This window comes from Poromitra crassiceps (genome assembly GCF_964638095.1).
Source record: "Poromitra crassiceps genome assembly, chromosome: 4".
NCBI classification, from domain to species: Eukaryota; Metazoa; Chordata; class Actinopteri; order Beryciformes; family Melamphaidae; genus Poromitra; species Poromitra crassiceps.
The window spans coordinates 10,767,277-10,790,716 of NC_139626.1; the positions used below are offsets into that span (position 1 = coordinate 10,767,277).

Consider the following 23,440-nt stretch of genomic DNA (forward strand, 5'->3'; position numbering starts at 1 on the left):
ACCATGGCAGGAACACACACACACACCTTTAGCCAATCCATAGTATTCCCATGATGTCACAAGCATTTTCCTACCAATATGGCGCTACAATACGCACAGCTCATTGGCTGGTTGTGTCACTTGATTGTAATCACCTGTTAAATGATTACAATCACCTGCTATTTTCCTACCAAGATGGCCGTGTGGTGCTGTAACAGAATACTATCAATAGGCTTATTTCACAGCAATCTTTTGAGGTGGTAAAGCAGGAAGTAATGCAGGTGTAATCATTAGCATTAATGAGGGCACCTGGCACTGGACCACCTAAACAGAATGGAAGCATAATTAATGCTATTAGTTACAGCTGCTTTACTTCCTGCTTTTACCACCTCAACGGTTGCGGTGAAATGGGTCCATAGGCATGAACACAAAGACATATCTTCACACTTGACCTAAATGCCAAATTTTAGTATCGTAGGGTGAAAACCGCCGGCTAAAGGGTGGTGAACGTTTTGTGGACCGACTTATAGAGCTACTGGTCGCAGCTAAAAATGAACACATTTTAATCAAGTTACAATACATTTTAATACAAATATACCAAGAGATCCATTTCATGGTTGCTCAAACACACATCACAAACACCAGGAGATGTAAGACTTTGGGTATTGCTGTTACATCCCCCCCCCCCCCCCCCCCCTTTTTATCACTATTTCCATTTCTTTGACAAAAGAAACCTCTAAACACCAACAGCATGCACATCTCACTTTTCCTTTATGATTTCTTTCACATTATACATTCAGATGTTTGACTCTTTTTGGTTTAATGTTGCCTGCATGGATATTGCCGTCTAAGATCCATCAAAAAGCACTTTGGCGAGTCTTTTCTAGCACTAGCTCTGTACTCTTAATTTACACTTTGTTCATATTTGTGAACATTTAAAATTGTGCTACCATATTGCATTTGTTAGGCATTTCTTAAAACTGGAATAATAACAAACTGCCTGAAAGATGATTTCACAAATAAGGGTAGGCAAATGGTATATAAAGAAGAGTTGTTAGTAAGCTAACATATTCCTTCACATAGTAATAATCAACAAAACACTAGTAATGGCTTTAAAATATATTCAAAAAAATATGTACCATCCAGTACTGATAATAATACAGATACAATATATCCTCCTTAGTAAAGATTTGTTGCATATTTTATACAGAAAATATCACGGTACACAACTTATATTTTCTTCATTAAGTTATTTCTGGAATATACAAACACATGTAAAAGAAAATCTCTGTCTCGTAACTCGTCACATGTACAAGGCAGAACTTTGTTCACACAGAGGAGAGAAGGACAGATCCACAATTTCTTAATTCACAGTTGGTAAGATTCACCCTTCATAGTTAAGACTTCAAATGAATATTCACATAATGAAATATAGGTCCAACTGAATGAGTCAAAAGAGCCCAGCAAAGCACTATAGTCTCCACTGAGAGGCACTGTAGAAAACTTCTACCACAATGAAGCTCTAATACTGAGAGTCATAGTGTCATAAAGCATACATTACGGGAATAAACAAAAGAGTTAGATACGTTACAGTACGATAAAAGTTTATTATCGGGTCTTTTTTAGTAGCTAAAATATAACTTCTTGATAAATCTTTGGATGAGTATGCGAGCGGAAGGCGGAGTAGTGAGGGCTATTGCACGCGGCGACAGTAGTAACCGAGGACTTTGCATTTTTCACACAGGTGCTGAGGATGCTCCTTGCTCTGGTCGGACACATCCAGCCCATCCGGCTTCTCCAGAGGTCGCTACAGCAAAGAAACAGGTAGTTACTCCTCAGCATCACATACTGGCTCACAGAAGGTGAAAACTTCAGGTGAGGAATTCACTCTACAAAGCTTTTTCTCCATTTCCAGAATGACGGATATCGATGGGAAAACAAAACAGTTCAGTGAGTTGCCCACAACAGCTCCTCTTGATGCCACTGGCAGTTATGAGGTCCTGTTATTCTTACTGCTACTTTTTTCAATTGTTGAAAATGTTGCCATATATTACATTTCCACAGTAAAGCAGGTAACTATGGGCCACAGAGAAAACACAAAGCAGCTCTTATACTGCCTTAAAGGGACAGCTCACCCTAAAATCCAAATTACATATTTTTCTTCTTACCTGTAGTGCTATTTATCAATCTACATTGTTTTGTGTTTGTTGCCTGAGTTTTGGAGATATCGGCCCTAGAGATGTCTGCCTTCTCTCCAATACAATGGAACTGGATGGCACCCTGCTTGTGGTGCTCAAAATGGCAAAAACATACATTAGAAAAACTCAACAGCATTGTCTCATTCCAGAAATAATGGCCCGGTTACTCAAGATAATCCTCAGACCTGGTTATGAGCAGCTTCATGTAGGAACTATTTTCTTTCAACTAAACTACACCCACAGCTGCTAGCTCGCTGCAGTTTCATGTAGGAATTAGCTAGCAGCTAGTGTGTAGTTCGGTCTAAAGAAAATAGTTCCCACATGAAACTACTCACAACAGGTTTGTGGATTATCTTGAATAACCAGGTCATGATTTCTGGAAAGAGACATTGCTGTTGACTTTTTCTAATGTATGTTTTTGTTGCTTTGAGCACCACAAGCCGAGTGACATCCAGTTCCATTGTATCGGAGAGAAGGCAGACATCTCTAGGGCTGATATCTCCAAAACTCAGGCAACTAACACAAAACAATGTAAATGGATAAATAGCACTACAGGTGAGAGGAAAAACATGTAATTTTGGATTTTAGGGTGAGCTGTCCCTTTAAGGCCTCAAGGGGTCAGACTACAAGGTAATGGAACAACACATGCAGTTGCAAATTCTAAATAAGCTGGTCTGAGGGAGTGAGTAGACGATGAAATGCAGTGAGACGGAGGTCTGGGGGTTCAGGCTGAGATGAGGGAGCCAGCAGGGGGCGTGAACGTTACCTGCTTGTGAGGGTAAACGTTGATGTGGCACTTAATACATTCTTGTCCCATGTTGGCCCAGGAGTTCCCACTCATCCACTTCCTCTTGCACTTGGGGCACTTGTATTCACCGAAGCACCTCTTCTTTCCCTGATATGGGGTCAGGCCTTCGCCTTTGGGTCGAGCCTGTCAAGCAAAAGTGTCAAACGTAAGACTTTTTTTTTTTTTTTTTTTACTATTTTCCATATTTTAGAATAATAGTAAAGACAACAAAACTATGAAATACTACAAATGGAATCACGAAGTGACCAAAAAAACACAAAATATCTTATGTTTTAGATTCTTTAAAGTAACCACCCTTTGCCTTGATGCAAAAGCAACGTCTTTGGAAAGAAATCCACACAATAAGCGTCAACTTCACGATTTACATTTTGCCTAAGGAGCAAATTTCAAGCATTTAAGCGTAAGCCTACAGATCCAAATGGCTTTAAGGTAATGAAAGCCAGTACCTTCAAGCAGGTGTGTCCAGACTTTTTGACTGCTAGTGTACTATATTATTTGTACAAAAAGGAGACAAATCTCAGCGTGTAAAACTCCGGGGTTTTGAATACATTTTGGTTTTTGCCTCTCACCACCTTTTCCTGGAGGAGAGCGACCTCTTTGCTTTCTTTGGACGGCAGCCAAGTCCGCGCGCTGCGTGATTGTAACAGGAAGTGATAGCAGCCCCAGTGGTGGTCAAGAGGGGGTAAAGAGTTTATGAAGTGGCTCAGCATCAGGGATGGATTGACTGCGTGGCTCAGCATCAGGGATGGATTGACTGCTTATGTTTTCTGTCAGTACAAGGCAGAAAACTGCAAATTTGCTTTGACATGCTGCATTGGGAAACGAATCCTTATACATTTTTGGTTCGGGGAGAGTGAGCAATACATTTCGGTGGGGGGGGGGGGGGGGGGCTTTCTGATCTGTGTTATGTTATAAACCAGGGGTTTTCAAAGTCTGGGACTGTGGGCATCCCCCCCCCAGACAAAGCTTGGAAAAAGGCGGCCCCTTCACTCAATTCCTGGAGGCCTATTGGATCATGAACATGTTATTTGATCCCATAGACACTCAACAATTGAGCCAAGATAGCCTGATGTTGTTGTTTGACATACTTGAGACTACAGCAAATACATAGAAAAGTGTCTGTCTGATGGCATGTATTAGTTTCTACCTCTGGGAAGGTGGGAAAAAACGGTAAAATTCCCCCAAAACTACTGTATCTCCTATCTTTAACCAAATCACACACATTTAGGCTATTCTATGTGATTTCTTTTTGATAAATAATAACTAAAGTAATATTTTTTCACTTCCATTCACTGAGCCTCCCCTGAAACTGCTTGTGGAGGTCCGCCCCTGTGGAGGTCCGCCTCCCACTTTGAAAACCTCTGTTGTAATAAGCTATGGGTGTGATACTTATTGGAGCAACCGGCAACACTCTCTCTACTATAGCACAAATGAGAAGGTTTAACGCTATAACGGCTCATTGCGAGGGAGTTGGAATAACCTTGTAATTGCGAGTCAAATTTATTTATAAGGCAGAAAAGAAGGAGTCTCAGCTTTCCCATTAGACATGAATTCCCTCCCTCCAGCTGTGTTCCCAGGGGACCATAAAGGAGGCCCAGGCCTATGGAGGGACCAATGGGAGAGGCCTCTCCGCTACAGGACAAATACCTCAGGCCCTCAGTCATCCCTCCCAGCTGGCCTCGGCCCACCAATCGGGGCCCGGGGATCTTAGTAGGGAGGAAATGAAACCCAGATGAACCCTGCACTTGTATAACATGACAAAATCCTAAACCCATCATAAAGAAATCATCTCGACAAGACTGGTTTGAATTAGAAGCACCTTGGCTGGAAAGTAGGGCAAGTCAAAATTAGGGAGGCCTGAGAAGGATTGAATCCGTACCACCCCAACGGCCTACATCAAACCGTGTTTTGATTCCATACGGAGAACACATGCCGGTTTCGAAAGTGCATAAAACCCATCGCAGATTATTTCATTTATTCCCTATGCTAAATCCAGGCGACGACAACAAAAAGTTCCAAAAATGTGTTTTAAGGCTCCAACAGCCAAGTCTCATAACACCCAAAGCTTGCTGTTTTGAGGGCTGCGTTTGCGCTGTTCCGCCACCATGTGGCACTGTGTGAGGTTACGGAGTGATAACATGCCTGACAGGCCTCTCTCTCTCTGCTGAAGAGGAGCATCGCCTTCCTGACGGAGGAAACAGCTTTCACTACTGCACAGCAAGCAAAACAAACTCTGCCTACACTCTGTCGCTTGCAGGGCACCGAAGGGCACCGCACGCTCCACAGTTTCCACTGGTCCCAGCAAAGCAGTGCCACCGACAAGTGACAATGAAACTCGGGACCGGACACAGTGTGGACGCTCTAGGCCGAGTAGGAAAGAGGGAGGGAGGAAATGCAGACATCAAGATGCCTGCATGCATGATACAACTCTGTTATTGGCTATGCAGTATGGTAGAGAATCTGCTTTTCATTGTTTGTCATTGATTTGATATCAATGATATATATATATATATATATATATATATATATATATATATATATATATATATATATATATATATATATATATATATATATACATACATATTTTAACACCACACACAATTTAATACTACCAAAGATGATTAGGGTCACTTGCGACTTTTATTTATTCTATTTTTTAGTTCTGAGTTTAAAGTGATAATCTCTAAAATTTCAGCTTTGTTCTCTTGGGTGACACCTATGGCGATGAGTGGTAATTGCAGGTGAGATCCAAACTGTTACATTATGTGATATTTAATGTCACATAATGTCACTATATACTGCAAAGGCTTCCACCAATGGACCATACCCTCAATCAACATTGTGAGTGACTCTTAATTAAAAATATATATATTCAGATGAAAATCTTTGAGATTATAACTTTAAATCAGGATTCTGGAATTCGGAGATTAAAGTCAGAGTTCTGAGTTAAGGTCCTTATACATCAAGAGCGATGCGAATATACAGCACGAAATTGCGATGCGAGTTTTGACCCACCTGTCAATCACAGCCACAGATGTGTACACGTCGGAAGCGAATTTCTGAAAAATCGACCGTGGTTCGAAAAAATAAACACTGCAATAACGCTGGGCGAAACTTCGCCGTTGGTATGCACGGTTGCATTGACTGATATAGGTTCGGAAAATATTATTGACGTGCGAATTAATTGCACGAAAAATACGTGCTCGGTGTGTAAGGACCTTTACTGTCAGAATTTTGAGAAAAAAGTTAGAGTTTTGAGATTAAGCTCAGAATTCTCAGATTAAAGTCAGAATTCTGCGAGGAAAAAGAAGCATACTATGTGACATCACTGACGATGTCACTGATGATATTATCGATGGTGTACCGGAATTTGAATGTCTCGGGTCCCTAGATTATTTTTGTGACGTCAAAGTAGGGTCACAAGCCAAAAAAGGTTGTGAACCCCTGGGATAGATGAGTCAGGGTTGTCATGACACTAGAATTTCTAACTTCGATATCGTTACCCAGTACAATATCGATACTTGGTACCATTTTCGATACGACGGGGGGTGGAGGGATTACATCCATTACAACACGTGAAGGGGTATAGAAGATGGACGGATACTTCTAAACGTTGCACTTACACAACAGATTGCCTCTGATCTAGTCATCAGCCTCTCAGAACACTTTGAGCTTGTTGAAGCAACAGATACCCACCAATGATAGGGAGGCAAAAATCTGTAGTATGTTTGATTTTTCATTTAGAGAAAGCACTGCTGGTATGGATACTGTTACAAATGAGTATTGTATCTTTTTTTTTTTTAGTATTGATACTATCAATACCTGTTGCAAATGAGTATTGTATCAATTTAAAATGTTTAGTATCGATACATATATCGATACTTATAGATACTATCGATACTTTTGACAAGCTTAGTTGGAATATTATTTCAATACACTACAACACTCCAGAGTTAAAAGGGGATCAGAGGTTACGGTTTTTCTTTTTTTCTTCCCTAAAGCAGATTCTTCCCATTGGACTGAAGATCCTGGCGGGCCAGAAAACCGCAACATGCGTGAAGCTGTCCTGAGCGCCAGATAAATGCACATTTACATTCCTTTATGAAGTGCATTACCAGGCGTCCCATCCAAAGGCCCATAACTTACACTCTGACTTCAAGTGAAATCAGATACAGAGTCCTCAGTGGCAAGGTGAAGCCAAGCCAGATTTCCTCACAGCACCAGATCGTAGGCTTGGCCTGGATCCTGCTGCCTGGTGAGCGGGGGGCCCAGGGGGTTGGCTGCCTCCCTCTGCCATCATCTGGAAACCATCAGGATAAACAATGGAGTACTCCAAAGCCTGCACCCCCCCCCCCCCCCCCCCGCTCCCCTCCCACTCCCTCCCACCTAGCACCCCTCTCTCTCATTCACTCTCTCCCCCACTCCCCATGCCCCCGTGGGACATTCATCCCGGAGACCGCAAGAACACTACAGCCCATCGGATATAGCATGCGGTCAATTACTCCACGCTAACAAACCCAAAGCTCTCTGCCTTGCTGGGTTTCATTTGGACCGGACCCCCAGCGGCAGGCAGGCAGGCAGGCAGGCAGGCAGGAGACCAGCTGTTAGCAGCCTGGACTGTCACCCTGCAGTAAAAGGCCTGCTGTGTTTGAGAGGCTCCCGTCATGTTGTAGGCTTAGCTCATATTTTTCATTATCTTGCGCAAGCAGTCGCCTACCTCCTCCGAGAGCGTTTCACAACCTCCATATTAAGAGTGGAAAAGTCATCCGTGTGCGATGCATTTGAAGACCAACGGACACCATATCGGAATACATTTTCAATAAGAGCTGGATGCAGCTGCCTTCCAAATGAATCCAGCTGTTGTAATAAGTGAATATTCTCTATTGAGTATTTCATAAGCATAATGACAAAACTGACTTTTTGATCTTCTATGGGAATGTTATAGAACAACTTGTAATGGAATAGATTACTTCTAAATACACTTTTTTTGTTGTTGCTGTATTCCATTATATGTTGCCTAGAAAAATCCATTTGGATTTTTTTTTTTTACCTTTATTCAGGGGAGTCTTACTGCCTTTATTCAGGGGAGTCTGCCTTTGTTCAGGGGAGTCTGAGCGCTCTGTTCACATTCACACACACATTCACACCTGGAAGCTGACCAATACAACCACAGTCTGATCTGCTGGCCACTGATCAGCTCCACTGGAGCGGTTGGGAAGGGCCTTGCTCAAGGGCACCTCAGTGGTGGTAATGAGGGAGGGGCAAGCGCTGCCTTTTCACTTTCCCCACCCAGATTTAACGCGTACGCAAACATGCACGCACGCGCACACACACACATACATTTTGATGGTAACCTACAGTACCCCATCCCTGGCCCTTGGGATGAATTTAGTAGTATATATTTCCTGTCACACCCCTGCACTATGACATCATAATTAATCTCCCTAAATGTACTGTAAATACACTTGTAGCTACTGCTGCAACTGAGGCCCAGTGGTGCAGACCACGACGACACAGTGAACACAGTCCCAGTTACAGTACACACTCGGTACACACAGTACACACTCAGTACACACTCAGTACACACAGTGTGGGGATCCTAACTACTACACAGACGTGCCCTGGTTTCGTCGGCACACAGCTGTTTCTCACGGTGCCATAGATGCTGAACTCAGCATTCCCGCTCTCCACATACAGTCGTGTGCGGATGCAGCGACTGCCACCGGCCGGTCCTCCCCTTCCCCTCTTTAAGTGGCCACAGTGGCGCTTCCACCACCACACAAAAAGACTTGAACCAAACCAAGAGCGCAAACCACAGAGCTGCCATTCAAGGAAATGAGATGTGAGACGCTCCCCATGCTCAGCCGATGGAAGCAAACCTATCCTGTTTTACACAATGGCATTTCCCTTGTTTCCCAGAAGGCTTCAGTCCAAATGGTGGTCCACAAATGGAAACGTCCAGATATCAAATGATGCTACGTCGCAACATGACACCCTTTCTACAAATCTTGCACATCAGCTATTTTGCTGAATAGCCTCTCCGCTCCTCCAGAACAAACACCATTAGAGGCAAACAATTGAAGGCCAAAGACCGAGATGATTGCTTTTCTCTTTTCCTACATGACTTCACAATTTCAATTGTCCTTTAAAATTGCAGAATGATTCCCACCCAGCCCCCAGAGAGAGAGAGACACACACGCACACACACACACACACACACACACACACACACTCACACACACACACACACACACACACACACACACACTCACTCACTCACTCACTCTCACACACACACACACACACACACACACACACACACACACACACACACACACACACACACATTTTAATATCTTTATTTGTGTTCACATTTAGACAGTAAATCCTTGAACACAAACAATAATAGATGCACAAACAACGCACACACACACACACACACACACACACACACACACACACACACACACACACACACACACACACACACACACACACCTAGTGTTCCCATTGACATGATACCTCCTATCATCTATTTCAGACGTAGTGCTGCTTTCGCGGAACGAGGATCATCTATCAAAGCAAGTCGATGGCGATGTGTGTACACACGCGCGCGCGCGGAGCTCGGCTCTCGGCCGCGGCCGAGTTGACGACTTGTCCAGCTGTACGCCGGCGTTATGTTTCGCCCGGGGGTGAAGGACAGCGACAGGTGGGCTGGCAGACAAACAAGAAACGCAACAACCACATATCCCCCTCCTTCATCTCCAAACAGCGGCTGGAGTGAGAGTCAAGAAATCCAAATTGAACCTCATGACGGGTGTGGGAGGGAGGGAGGGAGGGAGGGAAAGTTCTTCTTTGTGGTGATGATGGGTGGTGGCAAAGCAATGCTGCGGGCCCCCTAGGCTCCTCCGGGGCCTCCCAGGAGGAGCTTTGATGACAAAAGAGATGTATCTCAATGTCACATGCAGTCATTGCTGCACTCAGATCTTTGTACTGGGAGGATTATTCTGATCATAGGTTACATTCCCCTTCACTGTACTGAATTCTGTCCTAAATCACATCTTGAAATCCCAAATCCCAAATCCCTGCAAACAAGAGGGTTACCACATGACATCCTTCCCGCCAGATCCCAGCTGGCTGCCAGAGCAAATAAGTGAACTTTGTGACACCATCATGTTTCTTTAGAGAGAGAACAAAATGACATCTATATGGTTTATTAAGAGGTTGAATTGGTTCAGTTTGATCTTTGTTCAATCTCCCACGGATCTGGATGATGGGGCCCTAGCCTGCAAACCAGCTGCTGTGATGTGAACTCACAGTCTGCTTCGTTCTCCCAAACAGAATGAGAGGTTCACGTTTACCAGGCTATAGAGGGGCCCTGTCAGGGACCTGTCATGGACCTGTCATGGACCTGTCATGGACCTGTCATGGATCAACTCTGAGACAACATCTGACAGCTTTTCATGCTTGATAGAATGAAATATAAGAAGACTAATTTAGCCACTGAAATTAGGAGGGGGGGGGGGGAATCCAATCAGAGAATAGTATTAGGTACAGTACAGTACAGTATATTACAGTAGGGCTGATTTCTCACTCGACTAACATCACACTAAGAAACCACAACATTTTAAAGACCTCTAAAACTACATTTAAGACGTAAAGGCAGTATTTAACAGTACTCTTGTGAGGCCTTGATCTTAGATAATACAATTCAAGACATTTTAACATTATATTTTTTTTAGGACATGCGGACACCCTGCTCTGAAGTTAACAGCCTTTCATACTCAACAATAGCATTAGGAGACAGAACAATGTATACAAACACAGAACGGCGTATGGATCAAAGTTATTGTGCTGATCATTCAAATTGGGCAAATCACACAGAAATAATGTCTCAGACTGTTTTCAATAATGAAGACTACTTCACTAGTCAATGATTGTTTATCCATCCCATTCACTAATCCATGGTTCCTTTCCATTCATCTCTCTCTCTCCCCTGCAGCAACGCCCTCAGGTTACATCAGCCATTCATAAATATGCACGCCCTCTTTATCCCTGTCCAATCAATGTCTCCCACGCTTTCCCTCTCTTCGGCTGTTGCCAATCACCTAAATGAAGTTCTATTTAAGACTCTTGCAAGTTGTAACTCACCCTGTTTGTTCACCCATATAGCTGCTGTTCCTGCGTAGCTGCTGCTTCGCCCCTCCTCCTCCCCTGAACACCACCAATGTCATGACTCCAGTAGAACTCCCTATGGGGGTTCTCTATCCTATAAATCACTGACGTCCTCCTCTTGTCTCAGAGGAGCGTCATCATACCATGGAGTCATTCGCCAAATCTAAGTGTTGTTTTATCATTAAAGTTTATCGTACTTTCCTTCTAGTCTCTCATTATTGAAATGAGGATGTAGACATAATTAGAACCACACAGATAAGGCTTACTAGTAAAACATGGAAGATTGCAGAATTTTCCATTTTGGCTGAAATTATAATATATATATATATATATATATATATATATATATATATATATATATATATATATATATATATAAAAGCCCAAATCGTCTTTGATTTGAGTCATATAGTGTGTATTTCATAAGACCTAAACAAGAGGGGTACCACATGACATCACCCCCTGCAGTGGCTGCCATATACTATATATATATATATATATATATATATATATATATATATATATATATATAATTACTAATTACTCCACAATCCAAAAAAGTCCCGTTCCTCCATTTATTTATTTATTTTAAGTAGGACTCAAAAGAGCCACAACTACCCATAAAGGAGCCACATGTGTCTCAGAACATTGGGTTGAGTATCACTGCCCTAACCCCTAAATTAAAATGAAAATTGAAAAAAAAAAAACGAATACTCAATACTCATAATTTATGGCCCTAGCTGACTTGTCATGTCACACTCTCATGTACTCATTTCCCTTTCCTGCCTCTCACATATGTCCTGGAAAATGGAGAGATCATAACGCACAACGAGTCAACGAGCAAATCCTCCAGGATGCCGTCTAGATCTGGAAACATGGCGCCATGAGCTCAGAGAAGAAAGGGAGGTGAACCAAGATTCAGATAGACATTATTATGAAGTTCATTCGTTTTGCCTGTAGAGTGGTGTATGACGGCCACTGGCTGTCAGAGGGAGTCTATCTGCCCCACATTCCAGGGTTTCCTCTATCTCGCCCGTCCTCCTCAGCAGATGCTCCGGCCAAAAGCAGTAGATAACCAGCAACCAAAACAAAGGGACCAAAGCAATCTCATCAGCCAGTGACGGCTGAGATTCACCAGTCACACATAAATGCTCAAGATCAAACATGAAATGAAATGTCTATTTTGGGTCCGAGGATATCTTTTCTCTTTTTGACCCCAAATCTCCACAGCTCAATATGGATGCTTAAGTTAAGGATCTTTGTTTATGTTAATTAGAATTGGGTGCTACTCACTGGCACACTTACCATGGCTCACCTCACACAGGCTTCCAAAAAGGGGAAAAAAGAGGCACGCACATCCAAACATTTGAAGAACCAGGTGCAGAACCAGGTACAGAACCAGGGGCAGAACCGAAGTGCAACTGAAAACAGAGTCCAGTCCACACACACTGGTTACTGCTGCTCCTACCATTTATTGGTATCACCACAACGTGTGATGTTTCGGGCAAAGCCCTTCCTCAGACATGAAACAAGTGTAGAAACACATTGTATTATAAATAACCTGAATGTGTATATATTGTATGTATTTTTCTATTTCTAACCTAACAGTATACCTTTATGCATCTTTTTACTACTAGGAATCTCGCACACTATGCAATCTTGATTCCTAGGGTGGAGACTCTGGAGACTCTTCTTCCTACTTCTACTCCCACCACTTGCTCTGGAGAATAAACCCACCAGCCTCAGCCAGGAAGGATTTATTACATCACTGATGACATCACAATTCCTCGAGTGACATCACTGATGACATCACAATTGCCCAAGTGACATCACTGATGATGTCACAATTGCCCAAGTGACATCACTGATGACATCGCAATCGTGACTGACACCGCTGCCAGCCACAGACAGACAGACACCGCCACTTAGCCAATTTGAACTACACACAAGAAAGGTGTATGGTGTATCACATGCTCAGTCAGGTCAGGTGACCCCTGTAAAGGTATACATTGAAGGTGTGTCTCAGCACTTGTTTCATGTCTGAAGGGCTTTGCCCCAAACGTCCCACACGTTGTGCTGATATGAATAAATGATGGGAGCAGCAGACTCACACAGGCTCTGCCTGCCTCGGCACTTCCCAACATCGAAAGGTCAAAAGATAATGAATGCTGTTGCTTGTTGACTGATTATTACAAACCCTTTGAATCCTTTCAAAGTACAACACAAACTGTCCATTTTGCTGCAACTCGACAGTGCTGCTTAATCCAGGACCTTACTTCCTGGAACTCTTGAGAGTAAAAAAAAACTGGTCCATTGGAGTGAATGGAGATGTCGCGACTCTTCTATTCTACTCTCTGCTGCTAGCCTTAAAAGACTTTCATGAGTCTGAATTTCAATGGAGAGATTTAGTGTCTCGTGGTCTAAGAGGCTTTTCCACCCTGACAGGGACAGAAGTGGTGTGGGAAACGCCGAATACAGTGAAAACGGCCAGTGATAAGATAACGTTTAAGACATTGAATATCGGCACAATATCAGCTATCTGCAACTTCAGTCCGCGAGTGCTATCGGCCTTCAGTCGAACCCAAAACCGAGACATTCTTCCTCTAGCCCTCGCCACTGTGAAAGGCTTCTCTGTCCAAAGTCGTCTTCCCTCCATCGGAACATTATTAGATCCTAAAAATCAGGACACGGTCCCTCGGCTCATTCATTTCCTCGTGTTTCCAAAAAAACGTGTGGTGGTGCCACGTTTCGGACGCAGAGGGTCTGTGTGTGTGTCAGCTGACCACTGGCTCCTTTAAAGGCGTGTCCGGTAGCCTGTCTCTCTGCACAGACAGAGCCGGGGCGAGGATGACTGCAGCCAGGCAGAGCTGAGCGAACAATACTGCCCTGACTTCCTGACCTCTGCTTCCACAGCCCCTTCGGAGAAACAATACACTCCTTATTTAGCCCAAGCCCTTCCCACCATCGAAGCATTTACTGTCAGCACACTGTCACTTGTGTGTTCCCGTTACGCTAACGGAGTTCAGCAACTTAATTGGCAAGGGGTCACCGACTCGTTATGACCTTGGGTTGAGGAGTGGAAGGGGCCGAAGTGGAGAGACACGTTGATTGCAATATGTGGACTGATCGGGTAAATAACCCCTAAGCAGTCAGTCGATCTAAAGGATACAGTGTGAGTGATTTTTACACTGTGAGGCTGGATAATATGGGATTTATTAACACGTAAAATAAATACGTTTTAACCTCTATAGTCTCAGTCTGTAGTGATTTTCTACCACCCAACCTACTGTACAGTAAGACATGTGTAGTGTACCTATTTCACTTGTCTTGAACAAATGCCACGGATTCCAACCGCCGAGAACAAAAAGCAGTTTGTTCATTAGCTCCAGCTCCAGCGTTCAGCTCCAGCTGAAGAGGCCTTTTGTCATGGAGACGGGCTCCTTCCTCATGGCTTTGAGTCTGAGATATTAGCAACACATGATCAAATCTGACATCATCGTCCTCAAGGCGAGCGAGAGCCAGCAGAAATGCGTTCCAGATTTTGCACATTGGAAGGGGCGGGGCCGTGAGAAAGGAATCGTAAATATCTCAGAGTTAATCCTTGGACGTCTTTAACCTCCCCGGTGAAGCGAGTAACCTAACTCTTGACTATGCTGTCAACAGGATGTTGACCACGGCGATGACCAGGACAGCATGGAGACTATACTACTGTATCTAATGCCTTCAAGCAGAAGTGCAGCTTCTCAAGTCATGGAGAAGTCATGTTTCTTCTCACTTCTTCCTGATACCAGTGGAAGAGCAGACAGGCTTCCATGGATGTTTCCTATGTTGCATGATCAAAGAAGCAGCCTTACAGAGTTGGCAGGACGCGCGCGCACAGGACACGCGCGGGCCCCACTCCACTCACTCCACCTCTCTGGACACCCTGCACACCCGCTTCCTGCGTGCTGCTTCTCCCCACTTCCTGTGCGCTTCTTCTCCTGTCTGACTGAACCATGGCATTCTTTGATTCCTATCCACTGCAGCTCCAATCCAAACCAGTCTATGGAGGCCCGGGACAGCGCATTCCACAAAACCATGCTACTACTGCTAACAATGTTCTGTTTTCACTCCCTGTAGAACCCATGGTTGTAATATTACAACATCACTCTTAGCTATTCTAGAAATTCAAAAACATTTTTTTTCAATATGTCCGTCCCACCCCACATAGTCAATGGGTCCCGTTGTTCAGCCTCACAATGCTATTGGATAGTAGATGTGTTTGAGTTGGGTTAACAAAGTCACTTAGAAGTACTTTGTCGTATCCATTCATTACTATAAACTGATCTCCATTTGAAGGACACAACTGTGCCAATAGACCTTATTCGATTGACGTAACTCACGTACGGGCACGCCCACCGCCGCCATGTTCTTGACATAGTGCTGCAGCTCTCAAGTAATGGAGTTAGCTTGATAACTGAGGTTCAGGAACACAAGATCACACCAGGTCCGCATCATATCTCACCGCCACCTACTCTAATCCATCACCCATTCACCTGCGCTCCTCCAATCCAATCACCGAGCCACACCGGCTTTCTATCAGCTCAATCACCTGTAGCCTTTATATACTCACTGGCATACCACTTCTCTCCCGTTTGTCATGTCTTCACGACCCCCCCCTCCACACCCCTTAGTTCACATCTCGCTACGGGCAGCACGAGCGGAGTCGCAGGTTTTCTCCCCGTGCTGCGCGGGTTTTCCCCGGGCACTCCGGTTTCCTCCCGCAGACTGTTAAAGATATGTTTTGCACATGCCTAATCTGCTTCTCTGTCCTCTGAACACAGGAACCAGGGGGGGTAGGTGGAGATCGTACGTTATCCTGGGACACCGAGCCCAGCGGGCTCCCACCCAGGATGCGGTCTCCATCCCGGGCGCAGGACCTAGCAGGCTACGCCCGGGCGCAGGACCTAGCAGGCTACGCCCAGAGACGTACCCCCACTCAGAGTCTCAACCCCCGGGTTCCTGGTTCCTGACACGGCCGTGCCGCGTACTAGATGAGTCTCCAAGCAATCCTGGTTCCGGACACGGCCGTGCCGTGTACTAGAAGGGTCTCCAAGCAATCGCACCACACTCACTTATCAATAAACATATATTCATTCTAACCATGGTGTGATCTGTGTTAGTGAAACAGCCTATGTAAGAGCAGCGTTTATAGGAAGCTAGCGTTGTATCGTTCCTGTTGGGTTCGGATGGTGACCTGCGTTATACATGGCTGTAGTAATGACAGCAATAAAGTCCCCGTGGTTTGTTTCTATCTCTACCGTCCACAGACGTGAAGGGAGCGAGACTGAGGATACGTCAGCACAGGAGATGTGTGGATAGTTAGGAGAGACAGGTGAAACTTTCTCACAGCTCCTCACAGCAAAGTCTGTTTACCTCGTTTTTTCTTTTGTTTATTATTACAGGCATTAACGGCAGCATACAAACAACAACTCAGTTTTTTTTTATTGCTGTCATCACCATCGCTATTTTGTAATGGAACAGAAACAACAATAAGGCTGTTACTAGTTGTCAGCTGCAGCGGTGTGGGTATGTCAGGACGGTATTTCAACAATATGGCGCCGTCCGGGGGTACCAAATAAGGTCTATACTATAAGATGCACATAGTCCCCCTTCCCCCAGTAGAGTCAGGCGCCAGGTCTGAAGTTGGAATAGCAGGGGTTAAGACAAGTGGTACTTAAAGGAAAGCAGTGTCATAAATTGCCAAAAGACCAGAGTAACATTATTTCTATGATTGTCACAACATGTTACTGCTTTCATGGCTTTATTATTATTAGTAGTAGTATTATTAGTATTATTATTAGTATTGTTATCTTTCACAATGTTCTAACCAAATACGGATTCATATTCATTTCAGTGTTTTGACTGGATTGTGATACAGACTGAGAAACAGGTCTAGTCATCTGGTATCTGTTTGGCTCACAAAAGGAAGCAATTACACTTTACTTTACATAATTGACCATTTTGAATTTGACCAACTTTTTGAGTTGGACATTACTTTTCGCCTCCTCGTTTCTCCAACATTGCACAACCTGAGCATCCTGTCCATCAATCATGTGATCAACCTGAGCGTCATCTCCATCAATCATGTGATGATTTCCATTACGTCTGACAAATGTCAGCCATTTCCCTATGAAAATGATCAATGGGCAACTCCAGCTGTGCAGAAAGTTGTGCTAATATTTCTTTCCCTATTTTGAGTGGAGCTCTTGCTTAAGAAACCTATCGTCTTTCATTAAGGCCGGCTTACAGATCCAATCTAGCATCTGCTGCTCATTACCAACCTGTGCTGCTACAACCAACTCAAATATGTGCATACAATATATGCTGTGGAATCTATTTCATATTGAGAAAAGAGTGTGAATATAGTTTTATATTCACATATTCAGACTTTATAAAGTTGTGATGACTAGGTGATAACAGTGGACGTTGTAGATTGTTATCAGAAATATATATATATATATATATGTTGTAGATTGTTATCAGAAATATATATATATACAGTATATATATTATAATATATGTATATGATTTGATTTAGATTTTTGATTTATATCACACACACAGACACACACACACACACACACACACACACACAGACACACACACACACACACACACACACACACACACACACACACACACACACACACACACACACACACACACACACACACACACACACACACACACACACACACCCTCTGCCCATCTGGGGAGAGTTGTAGAGTAGGACATGCTTCTTCCGGTACATGTGAATTCCCACCCGCAGACACGGCCAGTCATGTCTGTAGGAACGTCTGACCAAGCCAGCAGTACCTCTACACACTACCCAGACGCCCCTTTATCATAAATAGTTAGGAAATCTATAAATCCACAAACAGTGTCAACATATTCACGTCACCAATTTGATCTTCATCACACAGCACCCCATTTTGTTCCTGGAAGCATTGAGCTGAATTTGATACACACAGCTCAATGTTCCACGACACACCTGTTTCAATTTAGGCCCACTGCACGTGTGTGTGTGTGTGTGTGTGTGGGTGTGGGTGTGTGTGTGTGTGTGTGTGTGTGTGTGTGTGTGTGTGTGTGTGTGTGTGTGTGTGTGTGTGTGGATCTGCACCTGACTGTACCTTTGCCAGGAGGCCGATGTAAAGCATCAGAGGCCATATCGTGCGGCGCTCACCTGAGGGCAGTCTTTGATGTAGTGTCCTTTGTTGAAGCAAAGATGGCACAGGTAGTTGGGTGGTGGCCTCTTGCTGGGCTTGCGTGTCTCTGCGCACAGGGAGAGCTCGGAGAAATGGTCCGTCAGAGAGCTGAGGCCCTCCACGATGTTGCTGAGGGAGCCATATGGCGAGGAGCTCTTGTAGAAGTTGTTGTTCAAGGCCTGTGTGGGATGAATGGACACATGACAGGGAAACGTATGAATGTAGGGATCGAAACATTGGAAGCTTTGGGACACATTTCACACAAAAACACGGAAAAATGTCATTGCTCCACCTCCCCCTCTGCCGATCTGCCGAGTTGTAGGCGAGCACATGCTTCCTCTGATACATGTGAAGTCGCCAGCCGCTTCTTTTCACCTGACAGCGAGGCCTTTCACCGGCAGGACGTAGCGCGGGGAAAGATCACGCTATTCCCCCAGTTCCCCTCCTCCCCCCGAACAGGCACCCGACCGACCAGAGGAGGCGCTAGTGCAGCGACCAGGACTCATCCCCCACCGGCTTCCCATCCGCAGACACGGCCAATTGTGTCTGTAGGAACATCTGACCAAGGCAGAAGTACCGCTGCCGGGAATTGAACCCGGGTCTCTGCAGTCCATCACACTGATTGATTCTCCTCGTTGCCAGTTTCTCTGCTTCATAGAGGACAGTTAGTAGACATGATTCCATTTCTGCAGTTGTGCTACATTTGCTCTGGGAGCTAATTGTGTCCATTTCCTTCACAGAACAAAATACCTTTGTCGCACATTATTGACACATTATTCCAACTGCTCCTATCGGGGTGGCACAATCGACATGATTGTGCCTGTGGAGGAGATGGGTGCTATGGTACCGCACAGCAAAGTGAAGGACAGGCTTGCAGACAGTGGCTGTTTACTCTAAGGCATCACACAGAAAGGCTTTGTGTTTGGACACAGTCATGTCCAATGCAGCGGGTGATGTTTTGCCCAAGACATCATCAATCTGCTACACATCCACAGCATGTGTGTGTCACCCTGCTGCTACACATCCACAGCATGTGTGTGTGTGTGTGTGTCGCCCTGCTGCTACACATCCACAGCATGTGTGTGTGTCACCCTGCTGCTACACATCCATATCATGTGTGTGTGTGTCACCCTGCTGCTACACATCCACAGCATGTGTGTGTGTGTCGCCCTGCTGCTACACATCCATATCATGTGTGTGTGTGTGTCACCCTGCTGCTACACATCCATATCATGTGTGTGTGTGTCACCCTGCTGCTACACATCCACAGCATGTGTGTGTCACCCTGCTGCTACACATCCACAGCATGTGTGTGTCACCCTGCTGCTACACATCCACCTTATGTGTGTCACCCTGCTGCTACACATCCACAGCATGTGTGTCACCCTGCTGCTACACATCCACAGCATGTGTGTCACCCTGCTGCTACACATCCACAGCATGTGTGTCACCCTGCTGCTACACATCCACAGCATGTGTGTGTCACCCTGCTGCTACACATCCACAGCATGTGTGTCACCCTGCTGCTACACATCCACAGCATGTGTGTGTCACCCTGCTGCTACACATCCACAGCATGTGTGTCACCCTGCTGCTACACATCCACAGCATGTGTGTGCCACCCTGCTGCTACACATCCACAGCATGTGTGTGTGTGTGTGTCGCCCTGCTGCTACACATCCACAGCATGTGTGTCACCCTGCTGCTACACATCCACCGCATGTGTGTCACCCTGCTGCTACACATCCACAGCATGTGTGTCACCCTGCTGCTACACATCCACAGCATGTGTGTGTCTGCTACACATCCACAGCATGTGTGTGTGTCACCCTGCTGCTACACATCCACATCATGTGTGTGTCACCCTGCTGCTACACATCCACAGCATGTGTGTGTCACCCTGCTGCCACACATCCACAGCATGTGTGTGTGTGTGTCACCCTGCTGCTACACATCCACAGCATGTGTGTGTCACCCTGCTGCTACACATCCATATCATGTGTGTGTGTCACCCTGCTGCTACACATCCACAGCATGTGTGTGTCACCCTGCTGCTACACATCCATATCATGTGTGTGTGTCACCCTGCTGCTACACATCCACAGCATGTGTGTGTGTGTGTGTGTGTGTGTGTCGCCCTGCTGCTACACATCCACAGCATGTGTGTGTGTCACCCTGCTGCTACACATCCACAGCATGTGTGTGTGTGTGCCACCCTGCTGCTACACACCCACAGCATGTGTGTGTGTGTGTGTGTCACCCTGCTGCTACACATCCACAGCATGTGTGTGTCACCCTGCTGCTACACATCCACAGCATGTGTGTGTCACCCTGCTGCTACACATCCATATCATGTGTGTGTGTCACCCTGCTGCTACACATCCACAGCATGTGTGTGTCACCCTGCTGCTACACATCCATATCATGTGTGTGTGTCACCCTGCTGCTACACATCCATATCATGTGTGTGTGTCACCCTGCTGCTACACATCCATATCATGTGTGTGTGTCACCCTGCTGCTATAACATCCACAGCATGTGTGTGTCTGCCACACATCCACAGCATGTGTGTGTCACCCTGCTGCTACACATCCACAGCATGTGTGTGTGTGTGCCACCCTGCTGCTACACACCCACAGCATGTGTGTATCGCCCTGGAGGCACTTAAACATTCAAACAGACACATGTGGGCAGTGGGCACTGAACTATACTCCCTCCTTGATGCACTTACAAACCACCTCCAGCTGTGCTGTGCAGCAGAGATAGTTTCAGTGACATTGGTGACATTTGATGCCAAAAGTGATAAAAGGAAAGTAATCAGTGAAGTTGTTGAAGTTTTGGTGAGTTTAATAGCACTGGAAATCTTGCACGCTACGTGGCTGCGCGGCCTCGCCCGCCCTGCAGCTCGCCCGCTGCGCGGCCTCGCTCACAGCTCGGCTGCTGCGTGGCCTCGCCTGCTCTATTTGCATGCGCAGGGCACAATTGCCCAACTTCGCATCACTGATGACATCACAATGGCTCGAGTGACCATCACTGATCACATCATGGAGTGCTCGAGTGACGTCACTCAGTGCACAATTGCTCAACTTCGGCCTCGCCCGCAGCTCGGCTGCTGCGTGGCCTCGCCTGCTCTATTGGCATGCGAAGCGCACAATTGTCCCGCTTCGCATCACTGATGACATCACTCACTGATGACATCACAATTGCTCCTCGAGTGACCATCACTGATCACATCATGGAGTGCTTGAGTGACGTCACTCAGCGCACAATTGCTCAACTTTGCATGTCATACACACTGTGACATCATCAGTGACACATCACAATTGCTCGAGTGACAGCACTGATGGTGTCCGGGAGAAAAATTTAAACAAACATTGCCCACTTGCTCCCTTTTAATCCTTACCTATTTTAATGCTGCATTTATATTCCACTCCTCATGTATTTTTCAGGCTTTTCCTCAGTGGGACGGTAATTAAATTGAGCAGCACCAGGCCCCACTGAGTGAACACCGCACACTGCTCTGACCGAGGGGAGGCCGACCTGGGTGAACTCTCACATTCAACTTTCTGAAAACCTTGTGAGAGGCCTTTCTCAACCTGCCATACCTCCTCGGGCTGCGCAGTGACACCAGAACAGTCTGAACACACACAGGCACTATACCAGCATACAAAACACATATTCATATACTACACCCACTCACCACAGTGCTACCCAATGGAGGTATGCGCAGGTGAGGTTTACTGTATGGGCAACAAAAATAACCCGGAGTGAAATATGCGATTCATGAAGGGAGCACGTTTAGAGAAGGTTTTGACATACAGCAGAAAAGTCACATCAGTCATCATCAGATCAAAATATGCATCAGGTGAATCATCTTTAGCAGAATAGTTTAAAGCATGGGAACTTTGTGAACTGCAAAATAGCCATGCAAAGTGTAGCCTAATGAGTATGAATACTATAATTATGATGAAGTCTACCTCACTCCTCAGATGTAAGAAGTTGTTGAGATAGTTGGAGCTCAGCGCGGAGCTCAGATCAGCTGCGCTGCGCTTGGCGTTGTTTAGGTCCTGAGGAGAAGACTCCGACTCGGGTCTGAACGCATCGAAAGTGTTGGTCTGAGTGTCCTGCAAAGACATGTAAACCCAGTTCAGCAGCTGCGCCGGCTGGTACACCGGGGTACCCGCGTCTATGGCAGACATCATATTGTTCTTTGGAAGAAATGTGCGCCTTTTGGAACAGCACCGTCAGAACCACCGGATTTTCTAAATCACCCAAGACTCTTCTCAAACCATCCCAGTTCTTCGGCTCTGTGGACGGGATTCTTGCATTCGCCAGAGGAGCCCTAGGGGACCCCCGTTCCTGTAGTAGTGTGATCACTGGGGGATCGCGGTGAAAGCATGACAGAGCGAAAAAAGTTTATGCCAGTCCAAAACCTGTGCGCTCTGAACTGCCTGCAGCAGCAGCGCTCTGTGCAGGAGTCCTGGTTGCGTCACTCCGAAGGGAGGTCCAACATGAGTTTGTACTCATTACTTGTATGCACTTCATTACGGTAGCCTTTTTAACTGTGCATCAATCTAATACCGCCTACTCACATCTTATCTCATTTTCTAACCAACATTTTTTTTTGCATAATTATAATTTAGACAGTAATGTTGTATTTTAATACAGTTGCATCACTATGAATTTATGTGTAACAATGTGAGGGTTGAGGGGGAAGGGTGACATCATCAGTGATGCGACATCATCAGTGATGTCATGATGTCATCATTATTGACCAAAATATTCCTATTCTTCTTCTTCGAGTCCGTAGCAATCTCAGATGTCGTTCTGCCAATATCGGGCACAGGCCACAGCTGATGGGGAAGGTTCTGCCAGGTCTTCTGGACTGCACTGGGGGGCATCAGCACATTCCAGGTGGGACATTGTCTGCACTGATCCACATCCACAAAATATTCCTATGACATGACTGATGATGTCATAGGCACTGATGATGTCATAGGCATTGTGACATAATCAGTGATGTCATAAAT

General features: G+C 45.3%; 1 protein-coding gene across 1 annotated transcript; it reads right to left on the reverse strand.

Annotated features, from left to right (window-relative positions):
* Positions 1 to 600: 600 nt before the first annotated feature.
* On the reverse strand, positions 601 to 22,760 carry LOC310775521 (zinc finger CCHC domain-containing protein 24-like). The gene is made up of 4 exons (XM_083635684.1): positions 22,388 to 22,760; positions 18,389 to 18,589; positions 2,944 to 3,108; positions 601 to 1,786 (listed from the first exon to the last, which is right to left on the reverse strand). Exons 1-4 carry the CDS (start codon positions 22,610 to 22,612, stop codon positions 1,673 to 1,675), a joined length of 705 nt encoding a protein of 234 aa, XP_083491810.1. The 5' UTR covers positions 22,613 to 22,760; the 3' UTR covers positions 601 to 1,672.
* Positions 22,761 to 23,440: the final 680 nt, after the last annotated feature.

Bases quoted from the DNA above. Each gene is read 5' to 3' on its own strand.
- LOC310775521 (XM_083635684.1), bottom strand. From the start codon at position 22,612: ATGATGTCTGCCATAGACGCGGGTACCCCGGTGTACCAGCCGGCGCAG. The intron at 18,590-22,387 runs GTAGACTTCATC...CATCCCACACAG, and splicing joins TCTTACATCTGAGGAGTGAG to GCCTTGAACAACAACTTCTA. The intron at 3,109-18,388 runs GTGAGCGCCGCA...TTTGCTTGACAG, and splicing joins ACATCAAAGACTGCCCTCAG to GCTCGACCCAAAGGCGAAGG.